At 37.7% G+C, this 19,923-nt stretch overlaps 1 protein-coding gene across 2 annotated transcripts in view; it reads right to left on the bottom strand.

Moving 5' to 3' along the window:
- tanc1b (tetratricopeptide repeat, ankyrin repeat and coiled-coil containing 1b) overlaps nucleotides 1–19,923 on the bottom strand; it is a 128,387-nt gene that overhangs the window by 28,697 nt on the left and 79,767 nt on the right. For both annotated transcript variants that reach the window (XM_066686170.1, XM_066686171.1), the window contains exons 8-11: nucleotides 12,299–12,418; nucleotides 9,966–10,247; nucleotides 9,233–9,384; nucleotides 2,755–2,986 (exon numbers count right to left, since the gene is read on the bottom strand). In XM_066686170.1, the coding sequence (XP_066542267.1) occupies nucleotides 2,755–2,986; nucleotides 9,233–9,384; nucleotides 9,966–10,247; nucleotides 12,299–12,418 (786 nt within the window). The remainder of the gene's footprint in view (nucleotides 1–2,754; nucleotides 2,987–9,232; nucleotides 9,385–9,965; nucleotides 10,248–12,298; nucleotides 12,419–19,923) is intronic.

The raw sequence follows: 19,923 nt of genomic DNA, 5'->3' as shown, positions 1-19,923 counted from the left end.
CATATACACAAGCACACAACTCTAAAAGGAGACTATGCTATGGCTTCAGGCCAGAAACTCTGAATGCCCTATCACAAAATGTACACAGCTTAGAGGGAGGGACTTTAATCAAATGTGTAGTCAGAGCAGCATAGAATGCGTGATGGAGAGTATGACTAAAGCAGACTACCTAAGTAAAAGGGGGTGAGAACATGCAGAGATTTAACAACCATCACAAGCAATTTGTATTGTACATGAGACTGTACTGGAAGGTAGTGTAACTGGTTCAAACTGGACTAATGTGCTCCCAAGATCTAGAATGGTTCAGAGGTCTTGGAGCGGAATGTTGCACATACTGAAGCATGTACAAAAACCTGAGCAGGGAGTCCTGGTAGCACAGCATTGCAGCAGTCAATTTAGATGTTATAAAAGCATGGATAATGGTCTCAGCAGCAGCAAAGGTAATATAAGGGCAGATCTCAAGAATGTTCTTTGAATGAAAAAGTGTTTTGATATGAGATTCAAAAGACAGCGTGAAGCCAAAAATGAATGCTAGATATCTAATTAGGAGACAATATAATCTTGGAAGGAAAAAACAATGTTATGTATTGTCTTAATTGTAACTAAAGAGGCAATTAGTATGGCTTCAGAGTTGTTACTAATCAGGCTCAGGAAGTTTTACATTATATATATATATATATATATATATATATATATATATATATATATATATATATATAGTATAAGCAATGGGCCAAGTATTGAGCCCTGAGGGACACCATATGGCATAGCACACAAATCAGATCTATATACTTCACTTGAGACAAACTGCTGCCTGCCAAAACAGGAAAAAAGCAAGTGCAGCTCCAGTTATTCAAAATTACCAAGCTGAGATAGTAGTAGGCTATAGCATACTGCATCAAAAGTTGCAGTATGATCCAACCAGACACGTACATTTAACAACCCCTGATCAGCTCATCAGAAAATTGCGCTATGTATGCTCCTGTAGAATGCAAACTTAAAGCAGATGGGGTAAATCAAATTTTTCAAAGGTTATCACATTTAAAAAAAAAAAAAATTCTGTGTATTTTACTATATTTAACTGAATCTAAAGACCTGGGTTTTAAGCTGTAAAGTTGTGTTAGTGCTGACTCTACACTCCTTATTTGGCCCCATGGGGACTATTGCTCACATGACAGAACGCTGGTTTAGATCCAGAACAGAACTAAATATAAAAAACACCACTGTAATAGATTCAACTGAATGAAAGAGTAAAAGAGGTACAGCTCAATCCTGCCTTCTGCTCATGCAGAGTGATTCAGAAACCCTTTAAAAATTAATTACAAAGCCAGTGAAGATCTGAAGACTTTCCCCCGATCAAGCAGTCAGACTAGATTAACTCAAGGAGGGAAAATATTTATTCACTGATGGACAGATCAAGGCCAGGGTGCATAGGTGTGTGTGTGTGTGTGTGTGTGTCTTTTCTTTGTGGTACCATCTTTGGTTTTGGTCTATATTGCATGATACAGTCCAGAAAAATATCTCTTATATCAGCCATAACATAGCAAATGAATAGTTTCAATGCCATGGCAAAAAACACTAAAGTAGGGCATATGGACTGATGTTGCTACAATACACTGGCTTCTGTTACTAGCAGCCTTGTTCACTGCCACCATATTGATTCTGTCTTTTCCATCTCCATCATAATAACAGCAGGTTTGTTTATCCATGTCTCACACTCTACCTCCCACAATATAGTATTGATTAAGTGCACAGCTGAGAGTAAAGATTGGACCCCCTTGCTCAACAAACCAGAGTGACCCTGAAATGAGTTCACCGCTTTTTGCTTTAAAAAAAAAAATCTAACAAATATCTCAGTTCTCACAGGGTCAGCGGTGCCTTCTTTTTCCCTTCATAATAAATCCAATCAGAAGCATAAAATGGATGACATAGAACTGCTGCTATAAAGTAAATAATAGTGTTGCCATAGGTCTGTATGGACAGATTAGTTTGCCCAGACAGCTCTCAGTTCAGGTAGAAAAACACATCTCAGAACAATTGCTCAGAAAGGACTATGGTTGCTTTAATGCCCTCCATTATTCTTCATACTGAGGACAGAGCTCTGCTTCAAAAAGTAACACTGTAAGACCCTTAAACAGTTTTATTATGTTGATGTACAAAACTTTCCCTTCAGTAACATGTAGGTAAAATAACTAATCATTGTAGTTGTTGTTTTAAAACGTGAGACAAAACAGAGCTTAGTATAGTATCAAAATTCATATTAACATACTGAAGTCCATAAGCTTCAGGTGCGAACGTCATCCCAAAGTGACTAAACACACTGTAGCTCACTGACTACAGAGTTCAGTGAATTATTATAAAAATTTCACTCTCAAATATTAAAGTTTGAAAACAACAGCATAATCTTAGAGCAGCGGTTCCTAAAAGGGGTTGGGAGGAGGGGGGGGGGTCTTAGCAAGAGAGGGGTGGGTGTGGAGCAGGGGATAAAATGCATGCTTTCCAAATATGAGAAGTTCTGGACCTAGTTCCTTCAGGATCTGGCTCAAAATAAGCAGTGATTGTAAGGGGTCATCAAATTAAAGATCCCTTAATTCAGCTTCAAACTGAATTTCACATCACTTTGAAGGACATCATGCAGAAATAGACCAAAGTGTTGGTATTTTAAATAAACTTTGCTTAAATGTTGCTTTGAAAGAAAAAAAAAAAACACTGCACAACAGTGTGAAGATGGCCTTTAGATTAATAGATAAGTACCTTTGCGCAAATTGATGAGAGGCTCCAACACTCCCCTGCGGAAGGCAGCCATTGGGTCCTGGACACAGGAGCGCAGACTGAGCATGCTCTGTAGATGTGGTTCTTTCAGGAGGAGCTCCCTATAAGCAGTGAGCTGGTGTGATCTGCACAGCAGGGCGGCGACACTGTGTACAAACTCAGGAACCAGACATGTGTATGTGTTATCAGCCTGGCAGTAATGATATGCAACCACCTAGAGAAGAGAAAAAAAGACAGAGGGATGCTATATTATTTGATTAGTTGTCAGCATTTGACTGTCCATGCAAGAGTGAGTGATACCTCAAAAAATATAATGACACAATATGTTCACAGTATTAATTAAAATATTTAATTTTGTTTATAATGTTTTTCAAAAATGCACAGCCAAAAATACCACAGCCAAGTAAAAATAAAGGAGAAAAATTCAGGCAGTTGGGCCGACAGTGAATCAGCTATCTGCCAATAAGCAGTCATCACTGGTATACTGGAAACTTTCTTCTGTATCCTGTCATTTTTATGGTACATGATGCAGTTGCTTAATGATCTTGAAAGGCTGATAATAACAACATCATCCTTAGTAAAGAGCTTCAAATTTAAATTTATCACATGAATATATATGCACAATATATGATATACATTATTGTATATAAAGGCATATTAACATTGTCCATGCATTCAATAAAATGACATGCTTTTTTTAAAATGTTTTCATGTTTTATTTACTTTCCTTTAATTCATTCTAAGAAATTCATCAATTTATTATGAACACAAAGCAACTTATTTGTGTAAAGTTACTAGTCTCAGAATAATTGAATTTTTGAACATTTGTGCCTCTACCACATAGACTCCACCCTTCTTCCTCTTAAAAACAACTATTTGTGAGTGAACTTACAACAGGAGCTGTATCTCAAAATTTGCAATTCAATGTTATCAAAGGTTTTGTTTTATATAAAACATAAACAGCAAATGCAAAGATTCATTCATTCATTCATTATCTGTAAGCGCTTATCAAGTTCAGGGTCGTGGTGGGTCTGGAAGAAAAAAAAAGAAGAAAAAAGGAGAATGAAAAGAAGAGGAGATGAATAAAAAATTTAAAGAAATGCATAGAGCTTCCTGTTTGCCCTCTGGAAACCAATAGCATTTAAGGGCACAGAGATATTTCAAGTGGCAGAGCAGTGGTAACATTTCAGATTTAAATATTAATAAGTAATATTAGACTGGCCTATTAATACAATACGGGGAAATGCCAAAATAAGAGCCTTTCTAACTAGAAAGAAGTATCCAGAACCTCTTTATTTTCTTAAGAATTAAAATGTATTTATATAAATAGATAATATAATTGGCAAACCCCTCTGAAGCCAAAGAGAAAAAAAGACTTCAGCGTAAGCATTTCTAGCAGTATGCCTAAAGGTACAGGCCTTTTGAGAACAATTCATAATTTGGTCTGATTTCTTGGTGAAAGCCTTTTTCAATGTTGGTATTTCCCATTTGGACAATTTGAGTTAATAGGAATGGCTCAATCTTCACCTCAAGGGGGAACTCCTCCAACCTCTCCCTGCCTCATTATAGAGGAGTAGGTATCATCCATCTTAGCCTCCTTCAGGTAAAAGAAACTTCCATTTTCACTAAAGAGAAAGACTGCCTCATGTGATGTCTAAAACTTGATTTATAGGTAGTGTTTCACACTGGTCCTTTAGATGCTTGGGGTCTGCCACTGTGCGTCACAACAAAAGTGAACGTCCGCTGAAGTCTCAGACAATACGATGCCTTTGGGTTTTGACAAACCCTTGTGATTGACCGGTCCAATAAGGATGGGTAAAGTTAACTTCTGAAGATTCATATATTTCTAAGCATGTGTAAACATACATTACATAAGGGCTAAAATTGATTTGTGCATGGCATCAGACACTCAAATATGTAACTAGAAACCGAACTTAGTGAAGTCAAATTCTCCAAGGAATGCACAATAAAGACTGGATCAAACGTCACCTGCAATGCAGCAACAGACACACCATGCTACCATCAAAGCATGTCAATAACCAAAAGAGAAAAGCACAAATTATACCCCGTGAAAGACAATGTGTCAAGAATGCATAAGGAGATTTTAGTGTGTCTTATTTCTTCTGTGCATGATTCACCAGAACCAACTAAAGACAAAGGCACTAAGACAAAAGACAACATTATAATTTATGTTTAAAAAAGGTTATGTAAAATGCCCCGTAAGCATTGGATGCAGCTTTTAAAATAAAAAGCTAATGCAGGGATACAGTTTTAACACATCTAACATGAACATGCGAACGGGAAGTTATTTTTATTTATTTCCTTTTTTTAAGTGAGGGAAAGTTCTGTATCAGAGATGGAGGAGCAGGTGGCTCAGTAAAGCTTGGTTAAGCTCTGTTTCTGCTGCCAGACTCAACCAATTTCAGCTTTACTGGAATAATTTTGGCTCTAGCGTTGTGTACAATGGACAGGAAGTTCTGAAGCCCCAGCTGGGTCAAACAGACATCCATCTGACCAGACAATGTGATCTTCATCTTGATCTGCCCCATAAATCAAACATAAAGAATACAGGACTAAATATAGCATTGATTATGGAGGTGATGTGCATGAGCCTGGACCAGTCCGCCAGTGATATAACTGTCCATCAACCACAGTCAGTCAGAAATTCAGTCAACGTGTTTCTTGTCCAGACATGCCCCAAGACACACCTTTTTGTCAACAGATTTCTGTTATCGTACTGAAGCGCACCATATGTGAGTTCAGCCTGCGGAGACTGGAGATAATAAATGAAATGGAACTGACAGGTGGTGAAGCAGAAGCTGTTGAACCACCAGAGTAAAACTCTGCTTTAAACCATGAGGAATATGTTAATTAAATCAACAAATATAAGCACTTTCCACAAACCCTGAAAACAGGTACCACCCATTCACTTCTAATTCCTTGCGAGAACTACAGACAGCCTCATCACTTTTATCATTCGAGGATTACTCATGCACTAAGGAACAAAAGGTAAACAATAAGCTGTTTAGCTCATCAATTACAGATTTATTCAACACTTAATGTGTAAACAAGGCCCTGTGTGTCTATGTGCAGCTTTGAGCACACACTCATTTCTCACGTTCTTCTGAGTCATAATGGCTGTTCTGGGTACAGTTCTCTACCTTAGTCCCAATGACCACCTTCCCTGCCTGTTGCCACAGAAACATATAAGCAACAGGAGGTCCCCTAGGAGATTCAGTTTATACATCATTTACTTATAGTGAGTGACAGGTGGCAGTTTAGTCTATAACTGCGTGTATGAGTCACGGGACTGAAGTTCTCTAACATCTCTCACGTCAGCAGCACTTGTATGGCAGCCATGCACTGCACACACACGCATTTTTTTGATCTTTTAACAATTACCAGCAATTTTCTGGGAATGCAGATTCTACAACAGAATTAATTTCTCCAGCTTTGTCTCACTTCTCTTTACTTTTAATAAGTTACTGAGGACTAGATTAAATGTGTGAATTAAAAAAAATGTTTTCATGTTTCATGCAATGTCAGTTTTTAGCAAACCAAACAGTGTCAATTCCAAAACAGTCAATCGAAATATCATGATTATTTCTACCTTTAGTAGCTTAAACATATGCTCATTTCAACACAGAACAAGCAGCAGTGATAATCAATACATCACAGTTATCTTTGTAATATCTTTATCTTTATCTTTCTCTATTTAAGCTAATGTAAACATTTGGTTCCAAGCAATTTTGGACCATTTAAGTTTTGAATATTCATTCCACAGACAACAAAGAGGGCAGCATTTTCAAGTAAAGTTCTAAAACAAAAAACAAAAACAAAAACAAACTAATTATTCCAGGTCGTACACTGACAGCAACGGTACCTTAAATGACCCAGAGAAGAAAATCACCACACACCCCTAAACCCATGGAGAGACAAATGGAAAACACACACCAATGTGCCCACACGTAATGCTTACAGACAAAAAAAAAAAAAAAAGGGGGGGTGGGTTGAAATAAAGCACAAAGGCAGGAGAACTGCTGATGGATGTGAATGTGTGTCTTTTCAGGCTTTAATTACTGAGCATGAATGGTTGGCTCAGGAGAGAGCAAGAGCAAAGAGATGAGGCATGACTCTCCTGATCAGACACTGGCTCTTTCAAAGCATCAGGCAGCTTTTCAAAGCTTCAGGCAGAGCACATGTGTGTGTGTGTGTGTGTGTGCACTAATGCAATTCTCTGAATGGTGCAATCATGTGTAAGGCTCACCTTTACGTAAATCCTATCAAACCGTTCATTCTGATAAAAGCTAAATATATAGCAAAAATGTGCTACTAGTTCTTGTTACTAAGTTCTTTGTTCTATTAAATATTCTAATAATTCCTTGTTAAAATAATCTGTACTGTTTCAGGAAAAATCTAAGTTGAATGGCATGGAGACAGCTAGAACAAAAGAAGAAAAACAAAGAGAAGAAAGATAATCTGTAGTGTTTTTTTTTTTTTTTTAAGGTTGGACCTAGACCATTTTAATTTCAGTCTGTTTGGACTTCAAAGTTCTGAGAAAGTGACAGCACATACGCTGTCCTCCTTCCAAGTTCTGTCAAAGCTCAAAAGTCTGAACCACACAGTAATTGCCTCAATGTATGTGTAATGCATGCACATACACAAACATATAAAGCTAGCTTTAAGAAAAGACAAAGAAGCAGATTGAACACGCAAAGACCTTAAAATTTTTAAAGAAATTACATAAAAACAGACTGTAATCTTACTGCAGCCTAAGAATTCCAGCAGGGTCAAACTAAACGACTAGACAGAGGTTTGCGATTTTGTGTAATAAAATAATATGAATATCATTATCCTGTCATACCATTCATCAGTCACACTTTTATAGCAAGGCCTTTTATTCCATGTCTAAAAAACGTTATTTAAGCAATGTTCACACAGCAGGTAAAAGTGGCCCTAATCTGATTTCTTTGTTTTGTTCTACTGTTTACACTGTGTATATAATGTGACATATATCTGACATCAGTCTGAACAGATCACACTCCTAAACTGACCCGTATGCACAAAAGGACAGTGATTCAGATTATGACCAGAAGGAAATGTCATTGTTTCTTATAAAGCACTTTCTTTTTTTTAAATGAAGGAATAGAACCCGACTGGTGTTTTACTGTAGCGCTGCATCACAAAACGAACCTTTTCTTTATTCCAAAAGTTTCTTTAACTCTAAGTGCAAATTTCTCATGTCTCTCACAACCATGAGTTCTGCAAAAGAAGAGCAGCGCTGAAATAATGAGGTTAATATTTCCATGATCCACATTCATGTTACTTCATACTTCAAAACATTAACACGAGTTGGAAATGAAAATGTTTTGACAGGCCATTTCCATGTCCTCAACACCTCAGACTAAAAAAAAAAAAAAAAGCTTTGGAACATAGTCCGGGTATCATTCTCAAAGGCCGGAGTGAGGTAAAAGTCACATGAATCCTGATCTAGCTGTTCAGACAGAGTCGCATTGTCACAGATCGCATATGGATCGGATTTTAATACCACATATGAAAGTGGCCCAAATCTGATTTTAAAATGCCACTTTTACCTGCCGTGTAAACGTAGACTTAGACTTGCATGTGTCATATTAATTTTTTTTTTTTTTTAAATTGCTGAAACATCCTCATTTATATTGCAGTGCCCCAAAGAAATTATTTTGGCCCTAGCTTTATTTTAGGAGTTTATAAAAATTCCCTTTGAGAAACCGTTATAAAAGAAATCTCAGTTGGCACAGTTTTTTGTACAGCAGACAAATCATGCCTGAAAAGCTAAGCTTGTTCAGAGCTAGTCATTCTGTCCTTGTCTGCTGCAAGCTCTTAGTCTCACCTGCAGGCCACACCTGGAATGCTTTATTATGGCCACTCAAATTACTGAGTACAAAGAAACAGCATGGCTCATATTACAACTACTTTAATACACAAACAAGAAGACAGAAATAGAGCCTGGGCTATTAATAATGAAAGATTTATTTCTATCGCCATAAAACAAAACAGAGGTATATTTTATATAGAGGTTGTGAGGTAATGTATGTTGGGAAATTAACATAATTAAATATTCTTTAATTAAAATGATCTAATACTGAATTTGAAGTGGCATCCTGTGTGCTATTAAACACACCCAATGGAATTCCTAAACAAACTATAGTAAGAAAATATGTGCAATGATGCTCCTGAAACCATTTGTATGTGTGATTTATGATTATTAGTTTGTGTTTCATTAAAGTCCATGGTCTATGAAAGAAAAGGAGGAGGAAAACAAACAATGAAATGAAAAGCTATGCTGGCATTAATGTATAATGCACAAATAATATAATGTGCAACATATGATGCAAAATCTTCAAAACATACTGCATAAAATAATTGTAAATATCTTCACTCAATCAGTAACTCTCAGTGTTGCATTGAGAGACTGTACCTTTGAGGCAAGACGTTTGACGGCCTCCTCTCTGTGGCGGCGGAGCTCAGGTGTGCTTGGGCAGCTGTCAGACTGCAATGTGTTGGTAGCGCTGGGTGGGGGGGTAGGCTGGGGTGGCTGACTCAGAGGCAACTCTGTACTCTGCTCTCCACCTGCACAAATAACAAAAATAATAATAACATAACATTAACACTGTAAACAAGCTATCATAATACATATAAATACATATATGCCAGTACCAGTCAACGCTTAGACACACCTACTGCACTGGTTTTCTTATTTTTACTGATTTACTCATAAATTTTAAAATTGGGTATTGAAAGTAAAAAAAAATACATTAAGAATTATATTCAATATTGAATATATATTGAATATATATATATATATATTTTTTTTTTTTGAAGGAAAACATTTAAATAAGCTTTGTATTATACCGTCTAATAAATTGTTTTTATAAAAAAGGGACACAAATTGGCAAAAACCTAAAATCTTTCCCTGAAGTGAAAAGAAAATATACTGAAAACCAATTAGAAAACAACTACAAAATATCCTTCTAATCACACATGAAAACACCTTTGAAAAATAGAGCATGTGTGAATTAAGCCATGTGGGCTGCTAAATACTGTCACCATGAAGCTCAAACAACAGTAAGGCACTTCAGACTTTACCAACTGCAACAATACAAAAAATAATCAACAACACATTGTTATGTGATCATGTGAGCTCTACTTACTTTTTGGGGAAGCATTAGGGCTATTGGATGCTATCTGTCTCATGCGGCCTCCATGGCAACTGAGGGCCACCAATCGGGAGATGATGGCGGTCTTGCCAAAGCCCACGTTGCCCACAACAGTCACCCCACGGCTCTCGCCTGTTTGGCTGTCAGTCAGGTCATCCTCCAGCTGCTGAAACAGCCAATCCCGACCAACAAACACAGAGTCCGTAGTAATGCTAGGAACCTCAAACAGCAGAGGCTTTAGCATGATATCTGTGGGCTTATATGGAGCGAAGCGTGCTGAGAGAGAGATACATGGAAAACACACAGAAAAATCATAAAAGTTCATAAACTTTACAGGTTGGCAGTCCTTCCAGATTGATCATTCACCTCCGGTCTCTTTTTTCAGCAATAGTATGAAAGAAAAGTACATAAACCAAAGCATACAAACGGTGATAATGGTCAAAACCTGCTTGGATTAGGTTATTTTCCAACTTGCAGCTTTCAGTGTAAGGCAAATATAACTGAATTTTGCATAACCATAGACACAATAGATGACACCACAGCAAAATAACACTGAAAATACCATTAATTGGAATTACAAAGTAGGAAGAAAGAAACAAAGATATAAAGATAAACAAAATATTTTGATGTATGAAGAACGGTAGATTGTGATTTATTATTACGTTGGAAAAAAATCCAGATGAAGTGTTCGTCAGAAATAGTTGATATAATATTATAACTATAGTATTATTTATTTATTTATATTTGCTTTGACATGGCAGTGACAAACATCGACACCTGTGACAAATCTAGCTTCACATGCACTGCTAGTCTTATTAGAAGAACCTTATCTCTGCTGCTTTGATCCCATTAAATACTGGCTGCTTTGTTTGCCAAATCTTATAAGCAGCTAAAATGGTAGTGTCAAATATTATGTTAACAAGTGCCAAGAAACACAAACCTCAAATGCTGTCAGATAAAATATGCTTCCAAAAGACTGATCAATCAGAGACCTGCGCCAGGGCTGGGCTTTCTGTAGCCTGAAAGCTAGATCTAAGAGGAATTTCACATTCTTCTGCTGGCTCTTTTCCTTTCATGCCTCTATAGGGGTTCCGCCTGAAATGCTGAAACTAAGAAATGAAAATATTCCTCTGCAGGACAGCTCAGCTGCTCAGAATATGAGATCAGCGTTTGTGTGAACTCGTAAACAGCTGCTAACACACATCCTTTTACTCTGCTTATTCCCTCACCATTTCCTCAACTCTGTCACCTCTTTTATCCTCACTATTTCCTCAAGGTTTTCACATCTGCCCCACCCCTACTACTCCACCCATTTCTCTGAGCCTTTCTTTTGGTACCTTTCCTCTCCCTTTTCCTTCTTTTCTCTGTCTCCTTGCCTTTTCCCTCTTTCTCTCCTTATGTCTTGGGCTCTCAGGATGAAAGAGCAGGTTAGGTGCAGTGTGCCTAAGGCAGGGATGCTCTGAGTGGAAGAGGCTGCAGAAGGGAGCATATTATCATCCACTCTGAACACTGAGCCTCTATTCATCTTTCCCTTGAACAGGACCACTTCAGAATCCCTGATTTCTTTCTCTGACAGAAACACATTTCAAATAAAACACAAAGAAAATCAAAACCTTTGAAAAGAATCATTCTCTAACCCTGTCTCCTTCATGCACAGCCACACTAAGACATCTTAGTGTTCTGTAAAAACTGCGTCTAGGCTGCTACCGACTAAAATGGGGGTGTGAGGAGCTAAGGTTTATTTGGAAAGACCCCCATTAGAGCATTTACGAGGTCTGGAAAAAGCTTAAAAACAAACACAGCCTGTTGCAAAAAACACTGATATTTACTGTGTCCTGTGTTTACATAACCTGTGCTGTTCTACATGGAAGAGACGGGGAGGGAGAGAGAGAAATGTGGACCACTTTGAAAAGTATGCGAGTGCTCAGTGATGTAGATCTGCATTATTTATGCCTTGGGCTTCCCCAAGAAAACTCCAGCTCCAGTTCAACAGCATTGGAAAGCATGCAGAGGATAACCTGCTAATGTGCAGGCTCAGACCTTTCAGCATGAGTTTTAGTTAATAACACTATTTCACTCCTTGATAAAGAAAACACAACGTCATGCACACTGTGTGATGTGATCAAGGGACTTTAAATTTAAATTCATTTAAAACAAAAAGTCTTATTTCCTTCAAGCGAACCTTCATATGACTTCATATGATATGCAAGATTTTAGAAAAGCTGCCATCATTAGATGTACATAGTTGTTAAATCTGCAGTTCATGTGCCCCACTTCAAGCAACCTGCAAATAATGAAAAATAACTAAATATAATTTGTATGATTACCTTTTTCATGGGGTAGCCTTCCTCCAGTGTTGTGCCAGGGCATCCGTATGGAGGTGCGCAGTGGTGTATTACGCTGGTCATCAAGATAGCTCAGATCTTCCAATTTAGTGGAACTGGTAGCTACAAAAACAGAGGGGCAAAAGAAAGAGGGGGAAATGAGAAATGAGAGAGTCTGTGTATGTGTTTAGCATTAAGCACGTCCCGTGACCCGGTTCGTAAGTGGAAAAGTTCGTTTCTCGAGTCAATTTTCCCCATTTAAAATAATGGAAAAGCAATTAATGCGTTTCAGCCCGCACCCCAAAAGTCACCTTTTTTGCACTGATATATGTTTACAACACTCTCAAATTAGTAAAAAAAAAAATACATGTAGCATTACAAAAATAAAAAAAGAAAAATACAGTGGTAACAGTAATAAAAAAGAAATAAAAAAGTTGAGACGTGACGACTGGCTGGAGGAGTAACACAGGCATAGATACGGCTTAACTTAGCACGAATTTTGATGTCTGCTATTTACACTAATGCTAAATTGTTAAAGCTACAGTTTGCTAATCTTAAAAGCTTACTCTTACTCTCTTAAGTCTGGGCGCGCTGGGAGACTTGCTGATTGGGGCCATTTCCAGGTGGAGGCTCGGGTTCGTTTTTAGAGTCATCGTTCGTAGGTGGAGGCAAAAAATATTCAAATGCCTGGTTCGTTAGTATAGGCGTTCGTTAGTAGAGGTTCCACTGTATATTCAAATCCTTGCTTAAAGTTTAGAAATTCTGTAAGTGAATTTCGTGAGTGTGGCTTCCAAATTATCAAATGATATAGAACAAGAGCAGCTTTGCTAATGCTACACGACACCTGCATAAGTCTATCATGAAAACTAATATGAATCTATGCAGACACTTAAAGGCTTATATTAATTAGTGTCATGTGTCATATGACAGGCAAATGTAAATAGACTAGACTTTCTGACAACACACTTGATGGGATACATTTCCATAAAAAGGTTATGTTAGTTATGTCAGTTGTAATAAAACGACCTTAAAATGTTACACAGCAAACACACAAAACCAACATGCCCTAATTTGTAATAATAAACAAGGGCTAACAAGAAATCAGTAAACTTATCAGAGTGGAAAAATGAGAGAGCACTAAAATGACATCATTGTTCATAGACATTGTGTTCAAGTTAGACATAGGAACTTTATACATGAAAAGAACCAGGTCAGTGGCAGACTTGCATGTATGTATATATATACAATCATATGTGTCCTATTTAAAACAATGCTGTATTGAGCTGAAGTGATCTCCATGAAGAGGTCATGCAGAAACAGCTCACTAATGAGAGATGAAGGACAAAAAGGGACAAACAGAGAGTATAAGAGATGAAAAGCAAAGAAAAGCAGAATGTTTTGAACATGACATTTGTGCATATATTTTTTCTAATTAATCACAGACATTCATAAACAAACAATTAACAGTCAGTGATTCAAACCATTACTCAGCTACTGTGCACAATCACAGTCAACATCTCAAACAATCAGGAATTCTGAGCGCTGTGCACTCTTACTCAGAAACGCTCCTAGCCAACAACCTGTAAACACTAAAGCAAACTCGCCCTTCCTGTTTTACTCTGCTAAAACCTGAGGTACTCACAGAGCTGAAAGAGCCGGCCACAGAATCAGGTGTGGAGGACCGAGGCAGCTCCCCAGACACGGACAGGGAGGAGGCAAGAGAAGCTCCCCCCCCCCCCCCACCCTGAGATTTCTCTCATCGGGGTGAGCAAGCCAGCCCTAGACCCCGAAACACCATATCCACTCACTCAATCATTCAGTCGCAAGCTGCATTCAACTGGTGACTGAAGCTGCAGAGAGACAGAGTCGCTACTGAGGATTCAGCAGAGCGAGAGAGAGTGAGAGTGAGAGCGAGTGAGAGAGGGAGAGAGAGAGAGAGAGAGAGAGAGAGAGAGAGAGAGAGCGAGCAACAGAGAGTATCCGGACACTGAAGATTTGAGACCTAGCACTGCAGCGCCCAGAGACAGGGGTGGGGAAGAAGAAAAATGTGGAAAAATTTCTTTGTCAAGAGAGTTGAGCGGTCTGAGAGAAACTAATCATCTCATCATCAATAACTGATCCACGATCGTCTCAGAGAGAGGATATGAGGAAGGTAAAACAGCAGAGGAGTCATACAGAATTAAATATAATGAACAGTACAATAAACATGACTGAAAAACTGATAAGTTCATAACAAGGATGGATGAAGGGAATGAATGTATTAAACGTGTAGTGCAATATGAGTCGCCACTGGAGCCGACTGAGGATGAGAGAGATATGCAAACATCTGTAAACTGCAGTGAGACCCTGTATTTTACACACACACACACATTCAATCGATCTTCAATTCATAAGACACAGTTTGAATGCTGGCATGTCTAAATTCCTGAAATCTAAGTGAGCTGGGTTCAAACCAGCACACACCTGGCCAATAATCACTGCACCACACTCTTCTTGATATCACAGCTTGCACACAAGAAGCCTGCTGGTACCTATTTCTATTTAGAAAATGACTTAAGCAGGAATTACTTGTTAACCCGAGTGAAGTATCTAAAGAATCATGTAATCAAGCAAGTTCTGTTCTTGCCCCTTTCACATGAATCACTTTATCACTTTAAACTCCCTGAAGAGGTCCTTTATTCAAAATAACAAAAAGAACCTGTTTTTTCAGGTTCAAGAAGAATGTTGTGCAAGCTTCCCATCCAAGTGTTACTCATTTCTCTTGGTGCAGCTCTTTTGAGTTTTAAGTTGTAAGTTAAGGACACCGTGGACTACATGTAATGGGCATAGCATATGTTGTGTGTGATGGGTGTGATGAATAATGATTTAGAATCAAATCAATATTGAAATCAGCTGTGTTTAATAAATAAATAAATAAATGTTTAGGTTTTGCAGATATTTTACACCTGTTTTGCAGCAGTGATTATTTGCTGGAAGAGCTAAATGTTTAGGTGAGAATACTATGTTAAAATATCTGGATTTTATTAATTTTACTAAATTAAGCCACTACAAATAAATGCTTCTTTGTAAAGTTAACTAAACTGATCTAGTCTCAATTTAAATTCAAAGTCAAATCCAACTTCTGTATACATTTATATAATCCTAGTTGGTCAGGAAAGACATATTGGGCTTTTCTTTTTTTTAACTGAATTATATGAGAAATGAGAAAAATAGCAGATTCTTGTTTTCACTGCATTTTAAGAAAGAAAATATAAATGTTAATGTTTTAAGGTTAACTCTATGAAGGTTTACATATTGGCATTTGCAGATACATACAAAAGATCTTAACAAAATCTTAAGAGACCTTCATGCCAGGATCAGACTACACAAATTTAGCCTGATTTTGTCGCATCCAACCAATTTCCAGTGTCTGAACCAAATTTGAGTGTCGGGGGCGAGTTACGGTCGTGTAGTGTAACATAATCGAAGATCAGCGATGTGGCGTCTTGGACGACCCATGACACCACAATGAAAAATCTAGCATGTTAGAATTTTCTGGGTCGTTTCGCCTGGTCTGACATATCCTACGGCATGTTCCTTGACGGAGACCAATAGGAGGACAGAGCACTGTCTGGCGCGTAGATGTAACACAGAGAAGATTGAGGGAGGCTGCTGCAGCAGTTTTCAGGTGGAAAAACGAAACTGAGAAAATGATTGACATGTTAAAACTGTTGAAACATTATCTCAAGTTCTCTTTGCAGGAGACAAGTCTATTCTCTCCTCCTCGAAACACACAGGAATGGGTCACAATCGTGTCTTCTTCTTCTTCTTTTTGGAACACAAAACCGCCAGCAGCACAGATCGCTTCTGTAGCCGTGATTGACAGTTTCTTGACCCGCCTCCCCAAGGAACTTTTGTGACTCATGCATATATAAAAAAAAACAATATCAATATGAGAGTCCCTACAATTCACATCTAGAGAAAGTGCATTTTTCAGGAGAGAGGAATTGTTGGACATACAGGATGTCCCTGTCCCTTTCTAACAACCAGTTAATGCTTAATGAGCTACATTTACACAGACATTTTGTAAATATTACTGACTATTGACCTATTCTTTCAGTGAGGATCATTCCTCAAACTAACTCATCACGTCTTTAGGCCAGACACATCAAGCTGACTGTGGTGAGTGTCAGTGACTGATGATCACCCACAGTTTACGCAGTGTGAAAAAAGACACTTGGACATACCTTTCATTTAGTTTTACTCTCATTGTATAAAAACGTGCATGTACGTATCCAATGTGATAATAGTGCTAATTTCAATCTTTCTCTCATGAGATTTCATGGTATCAGGATTTATATATTATATTAATAATACCTATTACAAACTTACCTTTCAGGTAAAAGTATCTGGTATCTGAAGCTTACAGCAAATACTACAGGTGAAGCCTCTGAGTTCAAATCTGGTTTATAGGAATAGTCCACATTACTGCCACCTCCTGCTATTGAGAGTATATATTCATACAAACACAGAAACCTAATAGTCAGGTTTCACACAAACAGAAGAAGCAACAGAATCTGCAAATATCAATCGTAAATCAGCCTTAAACTCTGTCTCATAAGCATGTGCCCGGGCCCGTGGAGAACAGAATAGTTTGGATTTATTGGATTGGATTTAAGACTATGTCTTTTGTTGGCCCCAGTTGCCTACTAGTTCTTTTAATGTTTCCATCCTGAGCAGGAACTGGAAAACACAACTCTCACACAAAATAATTAATTAATTAATCAATTAAATAAATAAAATAAATAAAAAAGCACCCCTAAGATTCTCCAAAGAGTTATTTTTATTTCCATAGATATGGCTACCCACAATGCATCAGATAAGTCTCACTGGCGTGTGAACAAATGACATGAGAAAGGAAAAAAGCTCAGTGATCACAATTGGATAGTTTCAGGAAGGTGACTGCATGTAAAATCTCATAGTCACAGGGCTGCACTCACAAGTGCAGCTTCTCCTGATCCATGGGATGGGAAGAATGTAGGTCATTGGAAGAAAGAAAGAAACAAAAAATATTACAGAATGTCCACTCAGCAGTTATTCTGAATGCTAGCCAAAAAAGACACAAGACTTGTTATCCACTCAGCTGCTACACTGTTTGGAGGTAAACAAAGTCATTTTTATTTTAAAATAGTCCTATGGTATTATGATGATATTGGATAACTTCTAGTTAACCTAGCATCTAGTGACCAGCTGTAGTTCAGCATTCAGGGTGATCTCATTAAATGACACAGCTTTGAGTATAAGTATATTTTTTTTAACAACCAGGAAACGATGGAACAGCTGTATACAGTTAAGGGCACGGGGAGATATTTTATAAAGAGAGAGAGAGAGAGAGAGAGAGAGAAACAAAGAGGAAAAAAAACAAGAGAGAACTGTGCCCTCAAGGCCATGGACGGGAGTGAATTGAACTTGGGTCTCAGCGAACTTTCTTAGCCAACAGTGCTACTTGAAATAGATTCCATTTTGTACAGCTCAGAGTTGGAAAGCATACGCTTTTACACATGACACTGTAAGAAAACAAATAATCAATATCTGTCTTTGTTTAATTAATAAAATATTATTCAGAGACTCAAACCTTACTCTATTAGCAAGTTCACAAAATGCCATAAACACACATTCTAACCAGATTTCAACAAACAACACGCAAACAGACTTGCATGCAAAACTAAAATGAGAGAAGCTACATAAAACAGCAATATGGAAAGATTTATTAAATGCACAAATATCAGAACTATAAATTGATTCCTTTAGTACCATCATCATCATCATCTTTGCCGCTTAATCCATTTCAGGGTCACGGGGGCTTTATTACCATGTATAAGAAATTCAAATGGTGGTAAAGTTTCATGCATCAATATTCAGCCCATAATCATGTGTTCAACTGGATCTAATTAGTTTTGGACTTGTTACTGTTAATTGTGAAACTAACCACATATTTGTCATTATTGAAACTTAGAGCTAGCTCAGAGACCTTCAGAATTATACGTGGAATGGAAGGAAAATGCAAAATGCTTTTGTTTCCAAATTGTGTTGTGTTGGTGCAGTCATATATGCTTCTTAAATCTTTCTCCACTACCACTCCCTCATTCCGTCCATCACTTCTACAGCCCAAAGAGAACGAAGAGAGAGAAGGAGCAAAGTAGAAAAGAAAGATTTAAACAGTCTCTTCCTCTAACTGTCTGCACTCTTCGTGCAGTGAAATGATCACTGGGGAAATTTCCATGTGAAAATACCAGGAGAAATTTAATCCACAAAGCCTGCAGCCACCACCATCCTAACACAGCCGTACTGATATAAAAGACAAGAACAGCCGTCCCTGCTTTGAAAGACCAACAGAGTCATCAGATATTGATGACAAGTCTGTGTTGGTTTGGCAGTTTTCTTTAATAGAATAATCTATTCCGTGAGCTTGGTGTTTTCAGTCCTGGACTGTAATGGCTCAACTATTCTGCAATCATTTTTTCAACTCCAGTTCTAAGAGATCAGTTCTGAGACTACAGACCGAATCATGTTCTGCAACATTCGGTTTCTCTAAAACAACATACATGCTTTACATCAGTACATTCACTTTTTCCAATTCCTGCACTAATCACAAAATTTTACCATTAAACAAACCTTAGAAAAAGAATATAAAATAAAAATTATGACAAAAAAATTATCAAATAGAATCTGTTGTCAGGCAAATATTGTCAGTCTATTATTATGCAATAGATTACTCATTCTTGAAAGAATGGCTTCAGTATTTCAAGACTTTTGTATTAAAACAAAATGTGTTAAATCATGGTTTCAAAAAATTATGACTTCATTCCAAATGACAAAAATAAAATGAAATTAATAAATGCATCTTCTCACTCACTCTCACTGTCTGTAATAACATATCCAGTTCAGGGCTGCGGTGGGTCCGGTGCCTACACGGAATCACTGGGCACAAAGCAGAGTGCATCTTCTCTTTTGTAATTGTAACTGAAAATAAGGTTCTTCTTCTTCTTTAAAAAAAAAAAAAAAGAATAAATAATAATAAAAAAAACCTAATATCTGGGTGCTGAGCTAGTGTACATTTCTGCACAGTTGAGGGCTGGGGTTGACGTTGACTGATTCAACAAGTGTGCAAGGAACAGAAATGTGCTACTGATAGATTCCACATAAAGCAAGTATAACAAATGAGAGTCATAACAGTGCAGCAACTGTCCCTCAGAAAGGGCACTGTTTGTTTTGTGAAGTCCTGTTTTCTTTGTGGAGATAAAAATGACAGGAACACTCTGGACACCGAGTGATGGTTCCCAGTGTATTTACTATATCCCAGGGCCCATTTTAAAAAATACACACATACACTCACAACTACCACAGCAAACTCCTACTTCCAGAATGTAAGGAAAAATGTTTACCCATTGACTGGGCCATTTAAATATCTCAGTGTGTGTGTGGTTCATATATTTCTTCATTCACAGCACATCTTGGGTGGGGTGGAGGGAGGCATCACTGATTCTGTGCAGATGTTATGTGTACAGCATTAATTACGTTGTTCTCTGTAGACTCTGCTGGTCTGATTACACACAAAGCTAATGCCAGTCTGCTTTCTGCTGCTTTAG

This window comes from Hoplias malabaricus, chromosome 12 (assembly GCF_029633855.1).
Source record: "Hoplias malabaricus isolate fHopMal1 chromosome 12, fHopMal1.hap1, whole genome shotgun sequence".
NCBI lineage: Eukaryota > Metazoa > Chordata > Actinopteri > Characiformes > Erythrinidae > Hoplias > Hoplias malabaricus.
This window is presented reverse-complemented; position numbering and strand designations above follow the sequence as displayed.